The sequence below is a fragment of the Oncorhynchus mykiss genome, chromosome 7, assembly GCF_057628025.1.
Source record: "Oncorhynchus mykiss isolate SJ-2025 chromosome 7, ASM5762802v1, whole genome shotgun sequence".
NCBI lineage: Eukaryota > Metazoa > Chordata > Actinopteri > Salmoniformes > Salmonidae > Oncorhynchus > Oncorhynchus mykiss.
Window position 1 is genome coordinate 45,733,923 of NC_143028.1, and position 25,407 is coordinate 45,759,329.

General features: G+C 42.7%; 1 protein-coding gene across 5 annotated transcripts in view; it reads left to right on the forward strand.

Moving 5' to 3' along the window:
* LOC110528964 (calcium-dependent secretion activator 1) overlaps window positions 1–25,407 on the forward strand; it is a 164,258-nt gene that overhangs the window by 92,392 nt on the left and 46,459 nt on the right. For 3 of the 5 annotated variants that reach the window (XM_036983473.2, XM_036983474.2, XM_036983478.2), the window contains exons 9-17: window positions 1,768–1,834; window positions 6,020–6,128; window positions 7,733–7,945; window positions 16,035–16,171; window positions 16,281–16,468; window positions 19,627–19,728; window positions 20,089–20,152; window positions 20,467–20,590; window positions 25,195–25,263. In XM_036983473.2, the coding sequence (XP_036839368.1) occupies window positions 1,768–1,834; window positions 6,020–6,128; window positions 7,733–7,945; window positions 16,035–16,171; window positions 16,281–16,468; window positions 19,627–19,728; window positions 20,089–20,152; window positions 20,467–20,590; window positions 25,195–25,263 (1,073 nt within the window). The remainder of the gene's footprint in view (window positions 1–1,767; window positions 1,835–6,019; window positions 6,129–7,732; window positions 7,946–16,034; window positions 16,172–16,280; window positions 16,469–19,626; window positions 19,729–20,088; window positions 20,153–20,466; window positions 20,591–25,194; window positions 25,264–25,407) is intronic. The other 2 variants (XM_090241141.1, XM_090241143.1) reach the window with 1 other exon arrangement.

Sequence of the window (25,407 nt, forward strand, 5' to 3'; positions counted from 1 at the left end):
ATATTATCTTAAACATACATTGAACATTACTATGTAATGTGACATCTGACATTTTTCATTTCCTCAAATATTGTTGTACTGCATTTATCAAGCTTCCATAATGTTTGCTAAAGAACAAAAGGAAGTCTTCTCCATCTGTATTTCACCGCTTTGTTGGTGTCATTGTGCACATAGCCTCACACTAATATGTAAGACATGACCATGTTAAAGAGCACGTTGAATAAGAGTGAGAATTCTGACTGTCATGAATGGATATCAAGTAAAAGGTATTGACATTCTCCTCTCCCCAGATCAAATAGCAAATAATGATTGTGATTAAGTCAGTGGGGTGATAGGTACCCTAGTGGTTAGAGTGTGGGGCCAGTAACTGTAAGGTTGCTGGATCAAACCCCCGAGCTGACAAGGTAAAAATCTGTCGTTCTGCTCCTGAACAAGGATGTTAACCCACTATTAACCAGTAGGCCGTCAATGAAAATAAGAATTTGTTCTTAACTGACTTGCCTAGTTTAATTTTTTTTTTAAATATTTAAAAAAAATAATGGCTATTGATGTAAGTGATGTGACAGCACCAACTCAGAGACATAAGGAAACGTTAACGTCACACTTCTTCCTTCTTCCCTCCTCCGGTCTCCTACACTGTGTGTGTGTCCTGCTCTATGGGGGAAGCCCAGTGTCTGGGCTTTAAGGAGCGCCGCCTGTCCCTCTCGTTCACTCTCCTCCATATGCTTCCTGTACAGGGCCTGCGAGGTCTGATGTGATGCTGGGGTGGCTCTGCAGTAGCCTGTGTTGGGGTTTTATGCTTCCTGTACCTGCCTCTGCCTGTACCTGCCTCTGCCTGTACCTGCCTCTGCCTGTACCTGCCTCTGCCTGTACCTGCCTCTGCCTGTACCTGCCTCAGCCTGTACCTGCCTCTGCCTGTACCAGCCTCAGCCCCCTTTCCCTCTGCTCCTTTGGCACTAGTTTATTCAGAGAGAGAAGCCCTGATGTCCCTAAACTAACCAGGGGGATACACAGGCAGAGGCAGGCAAGCCAGGGTACCCCTAGCCCGGCCAGGGGGAGGAGCGGCCAGAGGCAGTCAGAGCTGGTGTCCTCACCCTCAGATGTTCATTTCTTCTTCATGCTCTGATCTCTTCACAACACAAGATACACAGCAACACAACACTCATTCTGCACTTCCACAGACTCAAGACTGATAGAAGTAAAAAAATATATTTAAAAAATGTATGCACTCACTACTTACTGTACGTCACTCTGGATAAGAATGTCTGCTAAATAACTACAATGTAAATCTAATGATAGCACTCAACAAACCAGAGTACAGTCATCATACCCACATGTAGGGATGTCCACTGGCTCATACTGGAGCTGGAGTTCTGGATGTCACTCCCATCCTCGAACCATGTTCTGCTCTGAATGAAGTTCATATCAGAAAGCAGTTTAACCTTTCACAAACAGAAAATGGGTCGTTCTGGCTCTAAACCCTTTTCACAGTAAAAGGTAGCAGTAACAACGTTTTACCATAAGAGGTCAGCAGATACCTTGTACTGTAACACATGCATCTCTGCTATTGTTCGCCAATTGCAATTCATTCAGTATATATTGCTCATTATAACGTAAAAGGAAAGATGTATATGCTTTTTCAGCATGCCACCTCTTTATGAAATAATGATGCAACACAAGGTTTAATATTGTAAAGCAGCCTCTGCAGAAAGGCCACCCACCATAGACCACACAACTTATTACTAAACCATTGCTTTGTTTACTTAGGTACCTATGGGCTATTGGTAAAAATGTGTGGAAGAGATGGAAGAAGAGATTCTTTGTCTTGGTGCAGGTAAGAACAAAAGACCACTAAAGAACCATGGTCAGCACTAATCCAATAAGTAAGATGTTATGTTTTTGATCTGTCATGCTTTGGTACGTGTCTTCCTCTAGTTGACTGGGGTGCTGAAGGTCTAAGCCAGTTCTTGTCAGGAGCTTTTGTAGCTGTAGCAGCCATTTTCTGTCTGGCCTCATTTGGAGAAGCACGCTTTCTCCTCTGTGTTTGGGAGGATATGTCTCAGAGCGAGAAGTTGACAGGCGATTGACAAACCAGAGTATACGCTGGCTGGCCTAGCACTCGCAGCTCCCAGCTGTACATACAGTGTGTGTGTGTGTGTGTGTGTGTGTGTGTGTGTGTGTGTGTGTGTGTGTGTGTGTGTGTGTGTGTGTGTGTGTGTGTGTGTGTGTCAGTCATGTGCAAGTCTGTTTCTTAGAGAGACCAATAGCTTTTATGTTTGTGTATAATTTCATTTGTAAATCTTTGACTTTTTCTTGTCTCTTCTGTTTTGGTTATGTTAAGTCACGTGTAAGTATTCAAGACATTCAATACTCTATTGGTGTTATGATGGACTCAAATGTATTGTTCTTCAGAATTGGCAAAATTATTATATTTTCAAAGTGAAGGGCAAATACGTTTAGTTCGCTTTACCATCAATATAGTATGTTCCCTTTGTTTCTTGGTGTTGCCTGAAAATACAAAATTCAGCAGTGGAGTAGTACAAACTGTACATGTTGATTCATAGCCTATGAAAAGACAACAGTGTGCAACTTCAGCTGGTTGAGGAGATATGTTCAATAGAAATGTTTGTGATTCACCAACAGCACTCTGTGATGTTCAACCCTCCTTCTCTGAAATAACAAAACGCAAACTCACATCCGCTATATGCTGAATGTGACACACACACACACACACACACACACACACACACACACACACACACACACACACACACTTTCTGAATTTAATGTGACTGACATTTGCCATGATACTCATAAATAGCACAGTTTACACTGGGGGGTGTTTATTTCAGTGTCAGAAGATTTGTTTCCTGTTGAATTATTCATGAGTTGTTAATTACATGGAGTGAGTAGATCATTTACAGTGCTAGGTGATGGACGCTGGCACCACCCATGGCAGCGACACACCAACAACACGTCAGGTACACGTAAACAGAATTCTACAGGTGTAAAGCTGTCATTACACACCCTGTAAACACGTTACGTGTGTCAGAGAAAACAAGAACGAGTCAGGGGTTGAACATCCCATGAGATGGCTATCTTGACGGCTCATGCCATGTAACCCTCTCACTATGCCTGTGTGATAAAGTAAGTCCCCTTTCTCCGTTCATACCCAGTGAAAGTGGAAAGCGTCAGTATCAAAGGCATCGACCTCAGCTGAACCGAGTCCCATCACGAGAGGCGAAAATGCCACTCTAAACCTGTGAAACTGTGTTTTGTCTTAATTGAGTCGAGGGATCACAATTAAGCAGCTTGCTCCCCAAACCAAGCTCTCGCCAGCCCCCTCCTACCCCCACCCCGCTCAGATAGAGTTCATCCTGCCTGTAGTGGTATCTGGCTAGTTGAATGCCCTGACAGGTCACTGCTCAACAGAACAGATTGGAGCCATAAACCACATGTTTATGATGCAAAGTGAAGTGTAATTATTCAGCAGTCTGGAGGCTGTCCTCGAAGACAGCCAGAAGCAGCCACTCTCTCACTCTGCACCCTACCACACTATCCTTCTTTTTCTCACTCACTGCTTTCTATTTTCTTCTCTGTTCACTCACTATCTTTGTTTTCTCTCTCTCTCTCTCTCTCTCTTTCTCTCTCTCTCTCTCTCTCTCTCTCTCTCTGCTGATATGTGCTGGCTTTGGAGTGAAGTCTTAAGCATTTCCATATGACAACTGGGGGGGTCTATCATGTTCAAGAGTTTCCTCAGTGATATACTGGCAAACAACCACGTTGATCTCTGTTCCCCAGCCCCACCCGATCACACAATCCAATTTATAGACTCAACCAGTGGTGGAAAAAGTACGCAATTGTCATACTTGAGTAAAAGTAAAGACACCTTAATTAATAGAAAATAAATCAGTAAAGGTGAACGTCACCCAGTAAAATTCTACTTGAGTAAAAGTCTAAAAGTATTTGGTTATAAATATACATCATTCTAAAAAGTAAATGTAATTGCTAAAATATACTTATGTAGAAAAAGCAAAGGTGAAAGTATAAATGATTTAAAATTCCTTATTAAGCAAACCATGTTTTGTTTTTTTACGGATTGCCAGGGACACGCTCCAACACTCCAGACATAATTTACAAACGAAGCATGTGTTCAGTGAGTCCGCCTGTCACGTTCGTTGAATGGAGGAGACCAAGGCGCAGCGTGATTTGAATACATTCTTCTTTTTTTTAACACCCGTAGACATACAAAACCCCTAGACAGGTACAAAAACACATACATCCCCCATGTCACACCCTGACCTAACCAAAATAATAAAGAAAACAAAGAATACTAAGGTCATGCGTGACACCGCCAGATCAGAGGCAGTAGGGATAACCAGGGATGCTATCTTGATAAGGGTGTGAATTAAACCATATTCCAGTCCTGCTAAGCATTCAAAATGTACTTTTGGGTGTCAGGGAAAATGTGTGGAGTAAAAAGTACATCATTTTCTTTAGGAATGTAATGAAGTAAAAGTAAAAGTTGTCATAAATATAAATAGTAAAGTAATGTACAGATACCCCAAAAAACTACTCAAGTAGTACTTTAATGTATTTTTACTTTAGTACTTTACACCACTGCTCTCAACAATAACAAGGTTATTTAAAAGAGCAAAGCATGTAGGGTAATCAGGGAGCAAAGTCATTTAGAATCCTTTAACCATCAGTTTGACAGCAGGTCAGCCAGCCTTAAGGCCCATACAGTCCTGCTCTGTCTCTGTCTGTGTGTTTGTCTCGCCTGGCCCTGACAGGTCCAAACTTTAGCAGGCAGAGGGATGTGAGGCTGAAGTGGGTTGAGAGAGAGGCAGGCGAGGGAGTGGGAAGGAGATGGGGAGTTCTGATGTGCCCCAGGGACGTCCCGAAGGCAAGGGGGCACCGTGGAGCTGGGTAGTGGCACCGGCGGCCCAGCAAGTTCCACCGGGGGCCTCATCAGAGCCCTGACAGTGAATCTCTGTAGTCACACAGAGGCAGGCTGCAGCCAGTGAGAGCTGCCACTTGCAGCAGAGGTGACAATAGCGTGGTATTGGCTGAGATCCTTGGGTTGCCTTGGCATGACTGGCACCTAGCAGTCGGGCTCCTATCTCTTGTGACAGGGTGTCACTACCGCACTCGTCTGTCCTCGCTGAGTGACAGAGTCAGGGCCACAACCCCGCCCTGGCAACGGCGCCGGCAACAGCACCCTGACTGCCCACCCTCGCTCTCTGATCCTCTCCCACCTCTCTCTCTCTCTCTCTCTGTCTCTCTCTCTCTGTTTGTCTGTCCTTGTCAGTAGCAGAATAAGCCTGCTTATCACTGTATCAGTGCGGGATAGATACACACTCACACTCAAGCACACACATACTCTCTCTCATCAACATAAGTTACTTTTACCAGCCCCCCCCCCCCCCCCCCCCCCCCCCCTCCCCTGGTTCGGCCACTTCATTCATCTAATTATAATGTAATTATCCCAGTATACTCACACACACTCACACACACATTACTGACTAGAGGTTCAAGAGTGGGCAACACAGCTGTCATTTCCATTCTCTCACTATTGCATGCACACACACACACACACACACACACAGATTGTTTTCCCATATGCCTATCTTGACCAGCATCTGTTCACCATCTATACCTGGTGATTGGCTCATTAACCCTTGTGTGACCGTCTCTCCCGGTTGGTTATCACAAACAAGGTGTCCAAGGCCTGGGTTAGGGAACATGACGTTATATTTGAGGTCAAGGTTAGTGGTAAGTAGAACTGATAAGATGTAATGCTTTCTTTCAGTCTGTTTTTTACCTGGTACACTAAAATGGTAGTTACATAGTAATTACTAGGCAGTTTACCAATGTTATGTCATTTTCGTCTAAGTCCCAGTACCCGTATTACTATGCGTTACCTTGAGAAATACCAGGTAAATAGCAGTTGGAATAGCACCATGAGATAAAGTGTACAGTAAATAATTAGCCCTCTGTTCCTTCCTCTGTGATGCAGGTGAGCCAGTACACCTTTGCCATGTGCAGCTACAGAGAGAAGAAGGCAGAGCCTGTGGAGCTGCTTCAACTGGACGGCTACACTGTAGACTACACCGACCCTCAGCCAGGTACAGTAATACACCACACACACACCGACCCTCAACCAAGTACAGTAACACACCACACACACACACCGACCTTCAGCCCGGTACAGAAACACACCACACACACAGACACACACACCGACCTTCAGCCAGGTACGGTAAATCACCACACACACCGACCCTCAGCAAGGTACAGTAACACACCACACACGCACACCAAACCTCTGCCAGGTACAGTAATACACTACACACACACACACACACACACACACACACACACACACACCGACCCTCAGCCAGGTAGAGTAACACACCACACACACACACCGACCCTCAACCAGGTACAGTAACACACCACACACGCACACCAACCCTCTGCCAGGTACAGTAATACACCACACACACACACCAACCCTCAGCCAGGTACAGTAATACACCACACACACACACCAACCCTCAGCCAGGTACAGTAACACACCAGACACACGCACACACCATCCCTCAGCCAGGTAGAGTAATACACCACACACACGCACCGACCCTCAGCCAGGTACAGTAACACACCACACACATACACCGACCCTCAGCCAGGTACAGTAATACACCACTTGTATTACTTGCTTCCATTCAGCCACAAGCATTAGTGAGGTCGGGCACTGATGTTGGGTGATTAGGCCTAGCTCGCTGTCGGCTTTCCAATTCATCCCAAAGGTATTTGATGGGGTGGAGATCAGGGCTCTGTGCAGGCCAGTAAAGTTCTTCTACACCGATCTCAACAAACCATTTCTGAATGGATCTTGCTTTGTGAACGAGGGCATTGTCATGCTGAAACAGGAAAGGGCCTTCCCCAAACTGTTGCCACAAAGTTGGAAGCACAGGATCATCTCTAGAATGTCATGGAATGCTGTAGCATTAAAATATCCCTTCACTGGAACTAAGGGGCCTAGCCCGAAGCATGAAAAACAGCCCCAGACCATTATTCCTCCAGCAAACTTTACAGTTGGCACTATGTATTGGGGAAGGTAGCGTTCTCCTGGCATCTGCCAAACCCAGATTCGTCCATCGTACTGCCAGATGGTGAAGCGTAATTCATCACTCCAGGGAATGCGTTTCCACCTTCGCATTGCGAATGGTAATCTTAGGCTTGTGTGCGGCTACTTGGCTATGGAATCCCATTTCATGAAGTTCCCGACGAACAGTTCTTGTGTTGACGTTGCTTCCAGAGGCAGTTTGGAACTCGGTAGTGAGTGTTGCAACCGAGGACAGCACTCTGTGGGCTTGTGTGGCTTACCACTTCATGGCTGAGCCATTGTTGCTCCTAGATGTTTCCACTTCACAATAACAGCACAGTTGACCGGGGCAGCTCTAGCAGGGCAAACATTTTACGAACTGACTTGAACTGACAACAGTGCCACGTTGAAAGTCACTGAGCTCTTCAGTAAGGCCATTGTTTGTCTATGGAGATTGCATGGCCGTGTGCTTAATCTATACACCTGTCAGCAATGGGTGTGGCTGAAATAGCCAGATCCACTAATTTTACGGGGTGTCCACATACTTTTGTATATATGTGCTGGTATCTACCTGTAGCACTAGCCCTACAAACACTGCTAACTGTAATAATTCCTCAGGTCTTGACGGTGGGAGGACCTTCTTCAATGCAGTAAAGGAAGGTGACACTGTGATCTTTGCCAGTGATGACGAGCAGGACCGCATCCTGTGGGTCCAGGCTATGTACCGGGCCACGGGCCAGTCCCACAAGCCAATCCCCCCCACCCAGGTCCAGAAACTCAACAACAGAGCAGGCTCCGCACCTCAGCTAGACGCACCCATCTCCCAGTTCTGTAAGTGCCACCCATGTTGTGCCCACGAGGCCCACAACACTGGGTACTGTTTCAGCTACAGTACCCAGGAAACGACCGCCTAATGTGCAATTCTGTTATGTCTAATCAAATTCAATATCTATCAAGATACGGATTTTATTGGACTCCTTTTTGAGGTAACCTCTTTTGTTGTATTTATTTCTCTCCACACAAGTGTGTATTTTAAAATGGACAATACGCACTGTTATATATTTATGTATTTATTCTATAGGAATGTGTGTGTAACAGTGTATATTATGTAACCCCAAGCAACTACAGCGAAGTGTCTACATCCATCTGGAGAAGAAAGAACCGCCTCTCCTCACCTCTCCTTTCATTTTGTTTCATTAATCTCTCTACTATCGTCACTAAATATGTCGTTTTTTTTCATCAACGCTGTCTCTCTCTCTCCTATTCCATATCACATTATCTCTCACTCTCTATCTGTATCTATTCATTTCACCTTATGTCAATATTCATCTCTTTAGTTTAGCCCTTCCTCTTCCCCTGTGTCCTATTATGCCAGTTGTTTAACAGTGTTATGAGCTATCTCCCCAACTTTCTCTCACTCTCACTCTCACTCTCATGCTTTTTGTGTGTCCCTGGTCGAGCCCAGCTGCTGTAGGTCAGGTCTCTGTGTCTGCTCTCTGTCTTTATGTCTCTCTGGTTTGTTCCTTCTTACCCCGCTATCTATCTCGTAGCTGGATTTAAGGGTAAGTGCTTCCCTGTTGCTGGCACCGCTCAGATAATCCACACTGATTATCTGACCAAAGCAATGTGATCTCCTCCCTCTATTCCTCTTCTGTTGTTCATTCTCTCCCTCTATTCAAATCTTTATATTATCTCTGTCTTAGACCACTTTAGAAAACTTTCATTTTGATTTGGTTTGATTCTCTTTAGGTTTTAAATACTCACTTCCATCCTGACAAGACTAAGATGCATGTCACTCTGATTTTGTTTGCTTTGCTTTGGTTGAACTGCATATTTGCCTTCTCTCGCTCTCAGCAACTTTATTGAACATGAAATCCCTTCTTAGCAAAACAGACCTTTTTCTAAACCCCAGGACTTATAACATACCAATATGGTATCTTAAAAATAATTGATTTAAAAAAGGCAGAAACAGTTTTAATGACCATAATTGTAATAAAGGGTTAAGGCGGAGACAGGGCTAAAACCCACAACATAAAACTACAATGATTTGTTGATTGTCATGTTCCATAAATTGCAGTAGAACTGAGGACGTAAGTTAATTCAGTGAAATGGTTGTTTTTGACAACTACTGGAGGCCTTTGTCTCTCAGCAGCGGATTACTACCATGTTAAAAGTGCCATGACATGAATTAAACAGTGTGGTCTCTGCACAATTATTCCAGGAAGCAATCAGTGAAATGTTGCTAAATAACGACATGCTAGTTCACACTTGCAACTCTACAAATGCCTTCTCTTCTGAAAAAAAACAAGGTAAAAAAAACACTTACTGTATGTTTTTGGGGTTTAAAATAAGATAATTAAAATATATTATAGGTAGGATAAATAATCTTGTCTTTTTATTCCAGTCCAATGTAATTTGGCTACACACTTCATACACATTATATAGTTTGATGTGCTTCTTCCAAATTGCAGAAAAGTCCAAATCCAATGTATGCATGCATGTAAGTCTGCTAAATGTCTGCTAAATTGTATTTATATACAGTGCCTTCAGAAAATATTCACACCCCTTTTTCCAAATGTTGTTCTGTGAGCCTACATTTTAAATTGTTTAAATGTAGATTTTTTTTTTCACTGACCTACACACAATGCCCTATAATGTTGTCAAACTTTTTACAATTAAATTCTATTGAAAATTGAAAATACCATCAGTCAATGTGTTCAACCCCTTTGTTATGGCAAGCCTAAGTAAATTCAGGGGTAAAAAAAAAGTGCTTAACAAGTCACATAAAAAGGTGCATGCATTCACTCTGTGTGCAATAATAGGGTTTTAACATGTTTTTTTTATGATTGCCTCTGTGTTCCACACATAAAATGATCTGTAAGGTCCCTCAGTCGATCAGTGAAATTCAAACACAGATTCAACAACAAAGACCAGAAAGATTGTCCAATGCCTCACAAAGAAGGGCACCTATTGGTATATGGGTAAAACAAATAGCAGACATTCAATTTTTATTAATTACACTTTGGATGGTGTATCACTACACCCAGTCACTACAAAGATATAGGTGTCCTCCCTAACTCAGTTGCCGGAGAGAAAAGAAACCTCTCAGAGATTTCACCTTTTGGCCAATGGTAACTTTAAAACAGTTACAGAGTTTAATGGCAGTGATAGGAAATACCTGAGGATGGATTAACTACATTTTATTTACTCCACAATACTAACCTAATTGACAGAGTAAAAATTAAAAGATCCAAAACATGCATCCTGTTTGTAACAAGGTACTAAAGTAGTACTTTAAAAAATGTGTCAAAGCAATAAACTTTTTGCGCTGAATACAAAGTGTTATTTTTGGGCAAATCCAATACAACACATTACTGAGTACCACTCTCCCTATTTTCAAGCATAGTGGTGGCTGCATGATGTTATGTGTATTAACCTCTTGAAGCTAGGGGGCACTATTTTTATGTTTGGAAAAATAACGTTCCAAAAGTAAACGGACTATTTCTCAGGACCAGATGCTAGAATATGCATATAATTGACAGATTAGGATAGAAAACACTCTAAAGTTTTGGAAACTTGTTTGTTTTGGAAACTTGTTTGTGAGTTTGTCTGTGAGTTAAACAGAACTGATATTGCAGGCTAAAACCTGAGGAAAATCCAATCAGGAAGTGCCCCTGTTTTTGAAACCTCTGTTGTTATGCATCCCTATTGCCCATTTAAAGGGATATCAACTATATTCCTTTTTCTATGGCTTCCCTAAGGTGTCAACAGCCTTTAGACATAGTTTCAGGCTTTTATTTTGAAGAATGAGCGTGAACGACAACATTGCGTAAGTGGATAGGTGGGGGCTCTCAGAGTGAGTTGTGCGCAAAAGAGAAAGGCGGTCATTGTTACTCCCGGTCCTAGTGAAAAGCCAACTGTCCCGGTTGTTATATTATCTAATAGATATTTGAAAAACACCCTGAGGATTGATTATAAAAAATGTTTGAAATTCTTCTGTGGACATTTTGGATATAATTTGGAATTTTTGTCTGTGTTGGTTGTCGTGACCGCTCTTTCCGGTGGATTCCTGGGCATAACGCACCAAACTAACGGAGGTATTTGGATATAAAAAATATCTTTATGGAACAAAAGGAACATTTGTTGTCTAACTGGGAATCTCATGAGTGAAAACATCTGAAGATCATCAAAGGTAAACGATTAATTTGATTGCTTTTCTGATTTTTGTGACCAAGTTACCTGATGCTAAGTGTACTTATTGTTTTGTTGAGCGATCGATAAACTTACACAAACGCTTGTATTGCTTTCGCTGTAAAGCATAATTTCAAAATCTGAGACGACAGGTGGATTAACAAAAGGCTAGGCTGTGTTTTGCAATATTGCACTTGTGATTTCATGAATATGAATATTTTCTAGTAATATTATTTGACTGTGGCGCTATGCTATTCAGCGTTGCTGATGACAATTATACCGGATCCGGGATGGGTGGTTCAGAGTGGGGACTGGGGAGTTTTTCAGGATAAAAAAATTAATGGAATGTAGCAAAGCACAGGCAAAATCCTAAAAGAAAGTTGCTTACCAAGAAGACAGTGAGTGTTCCTGAGTGGCCGAGTTACAGTTTTGACTTAACACTACTTAGAAATATATGGCACGACCTGAAAATAGGTGTCTAGCAATGATCAACAACAAATTTGACAGAGCTTGAAGAATTTTGTAAAGAATAATGGGCAAATGTTTCCCAATCCAGGTGTGGAAAGCTTTTTTGAGACTTAACCAGAAAGACTCACAGCTGTAATCACTGCCAAAGGTGCTTCTACAAAGTATTGACTCAGGGGTGTGAATAATTATATAAATTAGATATTACATTTTCAAAACAATTGCCCAGATTTCTACAAATATGTTGTCACTTTTTCATTATGGGGTATTGTGTTTGGATTGGTGCAATTTGTAAAAAAATATTTAGGGGTATGAATACTTTCTGAAGGCAGTGTATATATTTATTATATATTTGAATCAATTGTTATTTCCAGTGGAATATCCATGTTTTACTGAAGATTGCTCAATTCCCTGCCTTTAACTCTTTATTCTTCTTGCTGCTGAATGAGAGCTGGCAAATATGTACCTGGAGTATTCTGAATGCTAACATGTAGCAAGTGATGATGTCATGCCATTCCTTTTACCATATGCTGCTGCAGTCTTCTCCACTCCTTAGAGACGGACCTGAAATGAACACTTCTACCACTTTTGCAATGTACATATCCGTTTACCTTTTCTTTCTTTAGATGCCTGACAAGAACATTTACCAGGGTGATGTTCTCACAATTTTTGCTTAAAACTGAGTCTGTTTTCTGTTCCCTCTTGTTGAAAGACTGAGACAGATCCTGGTATTGTTGGGTATATAGAGATTTGCCTCAGGAATTAATTTATCCTCTCCTTTAACACACTAATATTGGTATGCTCTCAGTGATCTATAAATCATACAGTGCATGGGCATATAAAGTATTGTCAACTTACAAATATGTTAAAAGCATGAACCTGTAAACAAAATATAAATGAGCATAATAAGATCTTCCACAATTGCTGTTCAATAAATTCAAATGTTTAAGATGGACTAATCGAGAAAGTGAGAACCACAGTGTCAGCTCATGTCTTTAGCTCCATGACACCCCTAAATCAGACCCAGCTATCATCATGTACCCCTCACTCTGCCGTCAGAGAGGGCTAGGCTGTGGATGTTCTGGGGATAGAGGGAATGAGCAGGGAGGTGGTGCTGGTGGTCATTATTTATTTTTTAAATGTGCTAAATAGCCCAAATGTTCAGTGTAGGGATCTATAAATGAGTAGCATCCATCAATCATTGTGATGTCAGTCCTTCCCCTGCCTAGACAGACGGGGGTGACTAGTGTCATTGTCTGTTACTGTCCAGTGCTCCCATGTCCACTCCACCGCTGGAATATCAAATAGACATGACAGGCCACCAGTCACAGAGGAGAGGGACACATAGTCAGTCACCTTTCTGGATTTGGGAGTTGGGGATCATAAGCATCATAGCAGCACAGGCTTTGTTCCCTGGGTGGTTGACAGCTGGCCTGGCGCCACATTGGGTTTCACTCAACAGTGAAGTCGAGGTCAATGGAAGAAAATAAAAGTGTTTTTTTTATTATTATATTCTCTCAGCTTTGATGGTAGTTTGGTATTCAATTTGTTTTAGTCTATAGTCAAAGTAATTTATTGTTCATGATTTTATATTTGTGTGTCACTTTCAGATTTTGTGTGATTTGGAATTTATGAAAAACATCCAAAACATTTTTTTATGTCAGTGTGTCTGGACACATTTTACTATGACATTGTTTGTGTATATCCACATTGCAGCGAAAACTCATTTGTATCGATATCTCAACTGTTGTTAATGCTGGTGTTGTCTCTATATTGACATGTAAAGCCTCGTCTCGGGAGGGACAGCTGCATAGGCTATTTATCCAGACCGCTGCTTAGAATAGCTGTGACCTGCGGATCTGAGGCATTCAGAGCAGTCCCTGAGCCCTGGCTGAAGCAGTCCATTAGAATACAACTAGAGGGAGATGGACAGCGCATGGATTAACGGTCAGCCTTCCCATTCCAGACAGACCCTGATGTAATGCCTAAGCCCACTCACTGAGAAGGAAAGTGAAAATGTGTTGTCAAATTTATTTAGCCCTCTCGCTGGACAAGGGGGGAGGGTAATTAGGGAGACCCTAGGGGGGGGTGTGCTGACGGGCTGAGCAGTGAAGGGGAGGGAGTGGAAGTAAAAGGGAAGGGTGGGAGGGGAAAGGAGATGGGTCTAGCTGGTGCAGCTCATTCGATCATGTGAGGATGCTATCAGAAAGGTTGCTATCAGAGACTTTAGACTATATATACTGAACAAAAATGTACATTTAAAATATTTTACTGAGAACTTTTACCTTAGAACTTCTGGTCTTTACATTCAGCAAAACGTCACTATCCTCCTGGATCTTCCCATGCCATTCATATACAGATGTGATTTTGGGGACGATGTTGACACAAGCAGCCAGCTTCTTCTCAACGATCCCTCTGGACAGATCTTTGGCCACCTGTTCATATAAGGAAATCCGTCAATTGAAATAAATTCATTAATCCCTAATCTATGGATTTCACATGACTGGGAATACAAATGCATCTGTTACTAAATAGTGTGACCACTATTTGCCTCATGCAGCGCGACACATCTCCTTTGCATAGAGTTAATCAGGCTGTTGATTGTGGTCTGTGGAATGTTGTCCCACGCCTCTTCAATGGCTGTGGGAAGTTGCTGGATATTGGCGGGAACTGGAACATGCTATTGTGCACATCAATCCAGAGCATCCCAAACATGCTCAATGGGAGACATGTCGGGTGAGTATGCAGGCCATGGAAGAACTGTGACATGGGGCTGTGCATTATCATGCTGTAACATGAGGTGGTGATGGTGGTGGATGAATGGCACGTCAATGGGCCTCAGGATCTCGTCATGGTATCACTGAGCATTAAAATTGCCATTGATAAAATGCAATTTTGTTCATTGTCCGTAGCTTATGCCTGCCCATGCCATAACCCCACCGCAATCATGGGGCACTCTGTTCACATCGTTGTCATCAGCAAACGGCTCGCCCACACAACGCCATACATGTGGTCTACGGTTGTGAGGCCGGTTGGAAGTACTGCCAAATTCTCTAAAATGACGTTGGAGGTGGCTTATGGTAGATACATTAACATTAAATTCTCTGGCAACAACTCTGGTGGACATTCCTGCAGTCAGCATGCCAATTGCACACTCCCTCAAAACTTGAGACATCTGTGGGATTGTGTTGTGTGACAAAACTGCACATTTTAGAGTGGCCTTTTCTTGCCCCCAGCACAAATCAAATCAAATCAAATGTATTTATCACATACACATGGTTAGCAGATGTTAATGTGAGTGTAGCGAAATGCTTGTGCTTCTAGGTGCACAAGGTGCACCTGTGTAATGTGCATGCTGTTTAATCAGCTTCTTCATAAGCCACACCTGTCAGGCGGATGGATTACTTGGCAAAGTATAAATGCTCACTAACAGGGATGTAAACAAATTTGTGCCCAAAATTTGAGAGAAATACGATTTTTGTGCACAAATTTCAGGGAACTTCAGCTAATTTCAGCTAATGAAACATGGGCCCAACTGCATGTTGAGTTTATATTTTTGTTTGGTGTATATGCTCAGGTCGACTGTTCACATGTGGGGGGACCTGAGATTTCAACAGTCATACACTGTTGTGTAGGTAGAAAGACCCCACATAAAATAACTTTGAAATGTATCAAGAGAGAACTGGACCAACATTGTAATAATGAGACAGACAGACAGAACATAATCAGTCATGCATGACCACAGGAATGACCCTTCTGCATTGGTTATGCTGCAACTCACATCCAATCCTCCTGACCCTCCCTCTGGCCCAGAGCCCTTTCCACCTGCTAGTTGACTATGAACCCCACAATGATCCTCTCCATTGACCAAACCACCCACCCCCAGATGAAGCGTACTGTACGAGAGCCCTATTCAATGTAAACCGTTGACCTGGTGTGCAGGCTCAGAACAAATGTAACATTTTTTCTGCCCGGTGAGAGGGTGTCCGTATAGTTTCACCCATACGCCATTGATTACTCATTAGATGAGCCCCAACCCACAATCTTCCAGTGCAAGAAAAATGTATACCATATGTGTGTCTCATCCCGTAAACCTTCTTAGCAGTTTTGATAGAATAGGGCCCTCACACTGTGCGAGTGATTCTCTCTTACCCTCTCACTCCGATAGCCATTCCCATCCTCTGCAGTGTCTAACTCCTGTGGATCCTGTCTCTCCCTTCATGTGTGCTGGCTCTCTCTCTCTCTCCGGGTTGGACGGACATAGACGCGGACCGGGCGCAAAAACATGGCATGGATGAGTTCATCTCAGCCAACCCCTGCAGCTTTGACCACTCCTCTCTGTTTGAGATGGTGCAGCGCCTCACCCTGGACCACAGACTCAATGACTCCTACTCCTGTTTGGTGAGGAAAGGGTTACCAGTCCAGTGGTAAACCTCATTCTTTTACATTGTGATCCTACATTCTATCAATTTTGATCTATTCTAACCTCCCTTGTATGTCTATTTTGTAGGGTTGGTTCAGTCCAGGCCAGGTGTTTGTCATGGATGAATACTGTGCTCGTAATGGTGTGCGGGGGTGTCACAGACACCTGTGTTACCTGGGTGACCTGCTGGAGAGAGCAGAGAATGGGGCTATGATTGACCCCACCCTGCTGCACTACAGCTTTGCCTTCTGTGCCTCACACGTCCATGGCAACAGGTACAGAGAACTGACTTACAGCCCCCCCTTCTACACCACCCCCCCCCCCACCCCACCCCACCCTCTCTCTCTGTGTCTCTCTGTCTCTCTCTGGGTCTGTCTGTCTGTCTCTGTCTCTCTCACTCTCTCTGTCTCTCTGTCTATCTCTGTCTGTGTGTTTAACATAAACTAATGTTAAGCATATGAAAGTAAACCCAATCCTCCTCACTCAGAGAACCCACTCTATCACCAACCTTCTTCATCAAATCAATCTCATTCGGAGAAGACAGTAACAGAATGTATATTCCACCCTACACCCTGTCTCCTAGATCTGCATACAATGTTCTGTACTGGTATACTTCACCAAGTCACCTCATACTGTGTTGTTGTTTTTTTTGCCTCAGTCAAAGCTTTCTCAAATATTATTTTTCCAATCCCTTGTTTCAGTCACTTGTGCTTTTAAGTTTCTCATGTCCAGTTGGGATTTGTGTTTATTCTTTCTTTGTTGTCTGTTCTCAATTCATTGATTTTCATAGTCTGTTATGATTTTGGTTTGCTTTATTAATGTTCTTCTTTCTTTTTTTCCGATGCTTGATCTCTTAACATCACCCCTGCCTCTTTCTCATGTAACCTGTAGTCAGAGACTGTCTGAGTTGCTAAACTGGCCTGTAACCGAGGCAGAGCTTCAGAGTTACCTTTACCCCCCCACCCCAGAGCCCCCCACACCCTCTAAGAGGGAACTCAAAATCAAGGAGTTTAGGAAAAAAAAGGACTCCAAGTCCCAGGCTGTCTCTTGGCCCAGAAGGTAAGAGTCTGTGGTGCTTCCTCCCTGATAGATCCACTGTGGCTCTCTCCCTCCCACCCGACCTCAGTCACTTGACTTTTTGATTTTAACGAGTGAATACCGGAGTTGAAATATTGAAATACTTATTGGGTATTTACATGTATTTTTTTTGTATAATAAAATGTGTGTTTGTGTGTACTAGATGTGCATACGTACGTGTACATAGGGTGTTTGTGTACATGTGCTCACACTTCTGTATGGAGACCGAATCTGTCGTAATCATGGCTGGATCTCTAGTCAATATAAACAAGCGAGTGTCACTACATTGTGAGGGGCAAAGGTCACGGCGGCTGTCTGCCCCAGTCTGACAATCCTCCTACCCCATCTACCCCATCTACCTCTCCCCTTCGCATCTTTTTAACTTTCCTTTTCCTTGGGGTACTTTATAGTCGTTCAGTTTTGGCATTCTTTCGTTTTTAATTTATGTTTGTTGTGTAGTAAATAGTTCCGCTTTTTTATTCAATTTTTTTCCTGTGAAGCACTGAAATGTCTGAAATGTGCTGTATAAATAAAGCTTGATTTGACTTGATTTGATTTCCACCCCTCTACCCCCATCCTATGACAGACAGTGATGAAGCTGAGGTGGGCTGTCTGTTTGAGTCCTGTTATGATCAGGCTGGACAGGAAGACGGGAGTAGCTCCAAGACTGGAGGATAGGAGTGGGGGGTGGAGAGAGAAAAAGGAAAATGGGAGAAAAAGAGAGAGGCGGAGAGGACATAAAGAGAGAGGGTCAGGAATAGAGGGAGAGAGAGAGAAATATGGAGACAGAAAATAAAGGGAGGGAGGTGTAGTGTACTGTAGTGGGAGCTCTCCAGACGGCCGGTGTGCCTGGAGGTCAGGAATGACAGGATGACAGGTTGTCATGGGTGACGGGCGAGTCTCTCCTGCCACTGTCCGAGCTCAGGCCACAGCTACAGCCAGCCTGCCTCCAGTCCCCATGACCATGACAGCCCCGCGCAGCCCATGAGAGAAACCCATCTTTGGCCAAAACCCCCCTCACTCCCCTCATCCACCCACAACGTAATAGCCTGATGGCCACAGGGCATGAACTGATTATTATAGAGAGTACAGTAACCTGACAGTAAATTGAGAATACATTGTCTGTTTAAAGGTTGGAGTGGATTTCATTCCACCTCCAGTAAGTTTAGGTAATGATTTGGAAATGTGGTGTTTGAATGTTAAATACAGGTTAAATATGGTATTTGTCTTTTAAAATGTGATGTACTAGTCAATTTGTGAATTGGCTGTAATTGAACTCCAGTCACATACTGTAGCTTCTTGAACTAGAGGAAGCACAGACCTCTGATATGGCGTGCTTCCGGTGTTCTGTTATTAGTTTCTCTGATCGCTCTGTTACAAAAGACTTCCCATTTCCATCTAGCCATTATAATACAGGACAGGGGCGTGAGGGTATGAAAACATTATGAAAGCTGTGGAGGAGCAGAAAATGAGGCTAGGCATAATTAGTGTGAAATGATCAAATAGTTGATTTATTTCTGACGGATCGTCAGATGCAGAGATTATACACACACCACATCTTATTAAGGGCTTTTTATCGACATGCCTCAGATGAACATAAAAACACAAACACTGACAATCATAGCCTGAAACATACACACACACGCGCGTGCGCGCACACACACACACACACAGAGGGAAGAGAGTGTGGTTGAGGGGCCTGGCTCCTTATAGTTAGTGACGTGGCTGAGGACGGGGGAAATTGAGCAGAGTGCATGTGACAGAGGAGGCGCTGGTCGCCGTGACAGCGGCTTGAGGAGCAGGAGACGTGACATGCTCCGCGTCACCGGGCCCAGGATGTAATCTCAGTGAAGGACACTGAGAAAGGAGGGGAGGGGAGGGGTGAGGGATACTCTTGTCAGACAACATGGGGGCCACAGCTGGGGGGGGTGCAGTTATAACCCCCCGTCTGTAACCATCCTCAGATATCAGTGTCCCCACTGTTCCAGACAGATGGCTGGCTCTTACCTGTGGAATACACCACAGAAACTCTTCGTACTGTGGGCTCTGCTGTGGACATATAGCTAGCCACTACACATGTACCATGTTAGCTGAAATTCCCAGTTATAACTTCAGTGACCATGTTGACCCTTGTGTGACCCCTGTGATCACTGTGTCAGTGGTGGCCATACTGTCTACTCTGAATTGGGATATTACGATGACACTAATATAATATGTCCTAAGGGATATTCCAGTTAACACATACTGTATATTCATTGTACTTCATGTGGACCATGTGGGAATGAAACCCACAACCTTGGTGTTTCCTGCCCCATGCTCCAACCATATAAACTCTATGGTACTGTATATCCCTCAGGCCTGACGGGATAGGAACTGTCACTGTCGAGGAGAAGGAACGCTTTGAGGATATCAAAGAGAGGCTGCGTGTTCTGCTGGAGAACCAGATCACACACTTCAGGTGTGTGCTGTAATACTATATCTAAATCTATAACTGACCCTGGCACAGACACGGCTATGGGACTTATCAGACCACAGATTATAGATTGTGACAGATGTCAATCATGTATCGATCACTGTGCTCTGCAAAATTGTACTTACATTCTGATCTCAAGAACTAGCTGCCCACTGGGCACAAACTGGTTGAATCAACGTTATTTCTATGCAATTGCGTTAAACCAATAGACCTTGAATAGACGTCTGTGCCCAGTGGGTAGTCATTTATAAATTGTAGAAATCCTTGAGGATAAAGAATGGTCTTATGATGAAGGAAAACCTTCATAATAAACCCTACAGAAATTAAACTGGATTTCTTTCACAGGTACTGTTTTCCATTTGGTCGACCGGAGGGGGCCCTGAAAGCCACTTTGTCCCTGCTTGAGAGGGTAGGTTATTATGCATCTTCTTCTAACCTTACCCTATGTTCGATTAACCATGGGCACACACCTTCCTAAACTAAATATACACAATATTATAAATGTTTCATCCACATTTGAATTGACCAGGTGTTATGGATAGATGTGTATTTGGTTTCTATATGTTGTATATAATATAGGCTACCTGAGTGTGGTAAACAGATGTTTGTCTCCTGTTCTCTACAAGTGAAGGGTCAACATGCACACTCCCATGCTTTTCTTTTTTGTGGTAACGCCCCAAAAAGGAAAGTATTTTTTCTCCAATGTCTCCTGCTCCGTTCCAGGTGCTGATGAAGGATATTGTGACTCCTGTGCCCCAGGAGGAGGTGAAGACAGTCATCCGTAAATGTCTGGAGCAGGCAGCCTTGATCAACTACCAGCGCCTCTCAGAATACGCCAAAGTAGAAGGTAGATGACCACCTCAAATAAACACTGACAGATGCGCACACAAACGTACACACACACACACACACACACAGTTAAATTACACAATGCAGCATCACACAACGTACTAGCTATACCCATAGAGTATTATTTCACACACAGTACTTTACTGTACTGTACAATGTTCTGTCGTCATTTATGTCTCCCCTCTAGCATTGTTACCACAATAGTATTGTTATCTACAGGGATTATCACACGTTATTGTTACACAGTGATATACATACTACAGACATCATGCCCTCTGGTGCTTTACCACATTGCCCCCTGCAGGTCAATGGGTGCTAACAAACTACAGTTGTGGGGTTAGCTGATGAAACTAACACTGTTAAAGTGTGACAAAAATGTGATCAGTGTTATTTCCTGATAGTTGCTAGTTGAAAATACAATCTACACAGGACCTTCTAATCAGCAGGTTTTGCGTGGTGGAGTTTCGGCCAGGCAGTAAATTAATTAATATCCTGTACCAATAACAGAGTTCCAAACCTCTCTGCCAATAACAGCTAGTTTTCAGTTTCCCCCCTACTCAGACCACTCACAGACAGTGATAGCAAAATTAATCCTTGAGAAATAGTTTTTTTGCTGAAAAGGCTATTTGTGTTTCTTTTTAACTATTTTAATGGAAAACTATGTCAGTAAGGAACTTAATTGTTACCCAGAAAGGATTGGAGATAACAGCAGCATTTAAGAAGAAAACAAAGTCAAACATTGAAATACAAACAATGAATGGAAATAAGTTCACTCAAAGCAAAGATTTTGTCTTCATATGGTATTAATAGAACTGTTCTGTCCCCAGCTGCAGTGAAAATACCTCGGCTTCCGGTCCTGTGGCTGCTGTTCCTTTTAGATGTGCTAATAAAGTTGAAACCCTCTTTTCATTTACAGGTGTCCTTTATATTGATGTAGATCCCTAAATAAATGTGCATGTTAGAGATGTGTACAGTAAGTAAAAATGCATTCAACTCCCTGTGAATCTTCCATCTTTATTCTGACTCCTGTGTGCCTCAGCTTCTCTCTGGCCCAGTCAACCCACTGTCCCTCTCCTTTCTCACAACGCCGTGGCTTCAAGGTGGGGTGATGCTCTGAAGCAACAATTGTCCTTGTTTTCTCTCCTACCCCTTTCCTATCCTCTCCTTTGTTTTGAAATAATCATCATCTTCTGTTCACCGCCTCCTACCCCTCTCTGCTTTCCTCCTCCTTGTTTATTGGCTTTGCTGCTTCTCTCCAAGCTCCTTGTAGTATGAACACAAGTCAGGAAGGCTAATTCACAAGGCATGCTGGGACTACCATGCATGTCCCAAGTTTCCTTTACTAGGCATCCAGAACTGGCAACATGTTCCACGGACACATTTACAAAACAAATCTGTGTGTAGGTATGTGTAGCTTGGACTACACTCAACTATACTGTTTTTACAGCAATCGAATCCTCCATTCTCAAATTAAGCTCTTCTCTATTCCAGTCAGTGACTATTAGGGCTGTGGCGGTCATGACATTTTGTCAGCCGGTGATTGTCAAGCAAACAACTGCCGGTCTCATGGTAATTGACCGTTAATTAGCATAAACACATTTAGCATCTGATGGCTTCCACACCTACAAGCCACTGATGCAGACTTTTGGAACATCTGCATTTTAAAAAGTCTAATAAATCCATTTAATATAGCCTACACATCACAATAAATCCATGATTTATTTTAGGCAGGTCTAAAGAAACATGAGATGAAGAAAATGTAGTCTATTTCAGAAGAACAAAATGGCATTCTCTGAGTTGTCCTTATGTTACATGTAGGTCCTGATCTGGCTATACCATATGGCTGTGGGCTATATAGTCCATTTAGCAGACAGGATTTACTTAGAATTTCATGGCATTATTTTATAGTATGACGAATACAATTGAACAAAGCTATATAAAATAGAAAGGATCATTTATGCAAATGATTTCTGAGGTAGTTGTCACGGTCGTCATAACGAGGAGACCAAGGCGCAGCGTGATGAGAATACATTCTTCTTTAATAAACTAAGAACACTAAACAAAACGACCGTGCCGCTAATAACAACAAGTGCTGACATGCAACTACACATAGACAATAACCCACAAAACCAAAATGGAAAATGGCAACCTAAATAGGATCCCCAATCATAGACAACGATAAACGGCTGCCTCTGATTGTGAACCAATTCAGGCCATCATAGACCTACATTTATCTAGACATACCAAAACCCCATAGATATACAAAGACCCTAGACAAGACAAACACACATACCACCCTCGTCACACTCTGACCTAACCAAAATAATAAAGAAAACAAAGATAAGGTCAGGGCGTGACAGTAGTCCACACATGCAGCTAGCTATTCTGTGTTGAGTGGTTAATAAAGAAATAGGTCCTCCTATATGACTTTAGTTGTGATACAAACGTTGGACTATACGTTTTGATTTTTAAAACATTCAAAGGCTGCATGATGCAACTCCAATGTTGATTTGAAAAAAGTCGCTCTGCTTTGTTTCTTAAGCAGGCTGGACTCACTTCATCATTCTCTGGTTCACAATTTGACAAGCACCTGATAATAATCTCACCAGGCCACAAATTTCCTGACAGCATCCTCCTTGTTTGTCTGTAATGACACCAAAATCCATGCCTATAATAATTTTAATTTCCTTTTCCCGTCTGCCAATCACCGTGCTCCGAAGTACCTCTCATTCACATGGCTCTCTCAGATATCTAAATTCTTATTAGCTAATGCCTGTCATGTGATCGGGTCCTTCTCACAGGCATCTCAGCTTCGAAGTAGGCTACAAGTGAAGACAGACACATCTAGGACTGAAATGAGTGTGTCCTTCTTATCGAATTCCAAAGTGTACATTGAAGATGTTAGATTTACTTTTCGTCAGCTAACAAGATGAGTAGGCCTAACGGACAGCAAAAGCACTAACCTATGTCATTCTACTATCCCCGTAGTACAAAAGTCAACCTATTCTATTGGTAACTTGTCCTTCTGTGCGAGAAATAAATATTCCAAATATACTCTGGAACAGATAGATCCCAAATGAATATTATTTAAAGCAATGAGGCTGATACAACAGATACAACATTTAGCTTAAGATGTAGATATACTATTAGGCTATTTCTTCACATGATAAGTGCAGCAAAGTGCACACGGCAGTAGGCTATATGTGCGAATGTTACAAAATGCTATCGATTAGCGGGAAAATACCATTATCAAAAGTGACCACAAAGGCAATTATGCTTGTAATGCTTTATTACAGAGGTGTATTTTTATGGTGAAAATGATATTCCCCAAACTAGAAACTCACTCGCTGCTTATGTATGCCAGTTAGGCTCTACACTGGCTGTAAAGCTGATTAATGTGCTTCATTTTAAGAATTTATTTGGCCACTTTAGTTGTGATATAAACCTTATCAACATATAGGCCTGTGGGCTAGGCTCCATGAGGTGTGTGACTATGATATGAAAAAGTCGAAAATAAAAGGCATGCGCTGTTTCTTGCCTTTTTGCACACGAGGGGCATCATTCACAAGTGATAATATATAATTCACAAGTGAAAGGCTAATATTGTCTCCCATCAGACTATTTTTTATTTAATCTTGTCTTTAATCTTGTCTTTACATATACTACATAATATAAGTGTGAAATTAGTTTTGGTTGAGAATGGACCATTGTCAGGGGCAGGGGAAAAAATACATGTCATCTATGTGCTTAAATAGCGAATGGAGGACGCTTTTCCCGTGGTTCATTTTCATGCCAGCCAGGTAGGCTATACTCCTGTTGAAAAGTGAAGCAATGTGCTTAATATTAGAAAGTTGAGAAATAAATATAGAAGTCTATAGAAAGCTGATGGGATCCTCCTCTTTTTAGAAGGCCATCAAAAATGTTGCGCAACATGAGCTCATGGGCTCTCATTAATTTTTTTATTTGATTTTCGTATGTCAGAGTGATTACAGGGACAATAGAGTGCTGAGTACCAGGCAGTTAGCAAGTTTGGTAGGCTACTAATGACCATCAGCGGTCATGACAAAACGACATGACTGCGGTCATGACTTCTGACTGCCATTGTGCCGGTAATATGGTCACCATAACAGACCTAGTGACTATTAAAAAAAGCTGAGGGTGACGAAGATACCGAAGGAGATGCCCCTCAGTATCTTGGAGTGGAAAAACTGCAGAAAAATCCTTAATTCTGCTCCTCATAAACATTTGCTTGTTCGTTGCCTTGACTGGGAAGATCTCCAACTTGATAGAAAAGTCTCACTCCTTAATACCATTTGGCATGAAGAATGGTTAAATAAAAGTGTGTACAAAGGCGACCCCCAGGCCCCACTCCTTTTGTCCACACACCCACTCTCCTCCACATTCGACACTTCTGTCAAATCGATGCCTCTCTTTCTGTCTCCACGGGCCCATCACAAGCCTCCTCAACCACCAAAGTCCACCACCACCACATCCACAGAGGACACTGTGGGGACCCCTAACCACCTCATGCAGCTACCCTCTGAACTCTGACCTCTCCTTCTTTGACCCCAGCCTTTTGCATGCCCCGATCCTCTCTTGTAGGGAAAAAGAGAGAAATGTATGAGCATCCTGTCTTCTGCTTGGCGTCTCAAGTGATGGATTTAACCATTCGTGAGTACCTTCCTCATCCTGCCACACCCTCCTCCACCCCTTACTTCTCATCCCCTCTCCTCTACCATGTCTTTCAATTTTCAACATCTCCTCCCCCCCTTACTTCTCCTCCCCTCTCCTCTACCATGTCTTTCAGTTTTCAAC